Raw genomic sequence first — 1,620 nt, forward strand, 5'->3', positions numbered from 1 at the left:
TCTTATACAGTCAACAAAACAGAACCGGGCATACAGCAGGGCACGGTATTACACCAGACGAGAAAAGACCGCTAGACACTCAAAGTCACAGTTTTCAGTACAGTTTAATTTTTTTTAAATTTCCCGTGAAACGATTTTCACTTGACCACCACGAAGGCGCCGGAGGCGGCTTCCACAACGCCCGGAATCGAGGCACACTGGAAGCTAGTTTATTATAATATTATAAGTATACGTACTTTTTTTTAAAGCTTCTTCTAAGTCTTCTTCTGTCTTCAATATAGATGAAATATTTTTTGGAAGTGATGAAGTGGCTAGTCCAACTAGCTTTTGTACCAAACATTGCCTCGTATGGTGAACATTTAATCCCATGATGTAAACATCGGTTTTTCATGAATTGAATAAATTTCAGCCCCTCACTCCATCTTCTCGTATTATTGTCCTGGAGCCAAGTAGCTATCATATTTTCAATGTCTTGATTTGCTCTTTCGACGGAACCTTGGCTTTGGGAATGTCGTGGTTTTCCTTGAACTATTTTAAGTTCAGGCCACATATTACATAAGTCGCTAATAATCGTATTAACAAATTCTCGACCGTTGTCGCTATGAAGTATTGAAGGTGCACCAAATGTAGTAAAAATGTCCAATAGAACGCAAGCAACATTTTCCGCGCGTTTATGGGTTAATGGACGCAGTAAAACAAATTTAGTTAAGTGATCTTGATAGACCAAAATAAATTTAAAGTTTTTATCGGGCTGAGCTTGCATGTCGGTCAAGTCGACCTGGCAACGCGAATTTATTTCTGAGGAGAGGATTGGTCGTACAACTAAACCTTTTTTTATAGTACTTCCTTTTTTTGACATGTTATACACAAATTAAGATATAACATTATAATTTCCCTAGTAATATTTTATATTTCAAATTTATTTCATATATCATTCTATTACGCCCTCCGTGTCCAATATTTAAATGAATTTCGTTAATAATTTCAAATATTTCTTCATTATAAACATAATATTTAATTGAATTAAAAGTAGGCAATATTGGCACCACCAATTTTTCAACTTCACCTACCATCATAACATCATATTTTTTTAAAGCTTTATATTCTGTACCTGTTTTAGCCGTGGTTTTTGTTTTTATTACTTTAATTTTATTTATTAGTTTCCATATATTTTATTTCACTTAAAAATGTACTATTGGCATTTTTTTCACTGTATAATAACTTTAAACGTCTATTAAATTTCAGTTTTCATGGTAAAAGTTGCGGAAAAAAAAATTTAATACAATATTACAAACGTCATAAATAAACAGTCTGAACACACTGAACACTGAACACATTACACAGTATATCTGCAGTACTGGAGTATTGCTCAAATAATTTTAGACAAATACCCACATCATAACCAAAACTTTCCAAATTATAACAGAGTAATAATAAAGATAGGTGGTCGATAAGATAACTAAAGGAGTGTTTGCACCCAGAGTCTGATCGATCATCAGTGATATGAGACCTATCACACACCTGCCACACATACACACACACACATACACACACACACATACACACACCCACACATACACTCATACGCGACGTCTGTTATTTTTCTATCATATTTATATT

At 33.8% G+C, this 1,620-nt stretch overlaps 1 protein-coding gene across 1 annotated transcript; it reads right to left on the bottom strand.

Annotated features, from left to right (window-relative positions):
- Positions 1-220: 220 nt before the first annotated feature.
- On the bottom strand, positions 221-859 carry LOC100570178 (KRAB-A domain-containing protein 2-like). Its single transcript, XM_008182828.1, has one exon. The coding sequence runs from the start codon at positions 857-859 to the stop codon at positions 221-223; it is 639 nt and encodes a 212-aa protein (XP_008181050.1).
- Positions 860-1,620: the final 761 nt, after the last annotated feature.

The sequence above is a fragment of the Acyrthosiphon pisum genome, chromosome A1, assembly GCF_005508785.2.
Source record: "Acyrthosiphon pisum isolate AL4f chromosome A1, pea_aphid_22Mar2018_4r6ur, whole genome shotgun sequence".
Classification (NCBI taxonomy): domain Eukaryota; kingdom Metazoa; phylum Arthropoda; class Insecta; order Hemiptera; family Aphididae; genus Acyrthosiphon; species Acyrthosiphon pisum.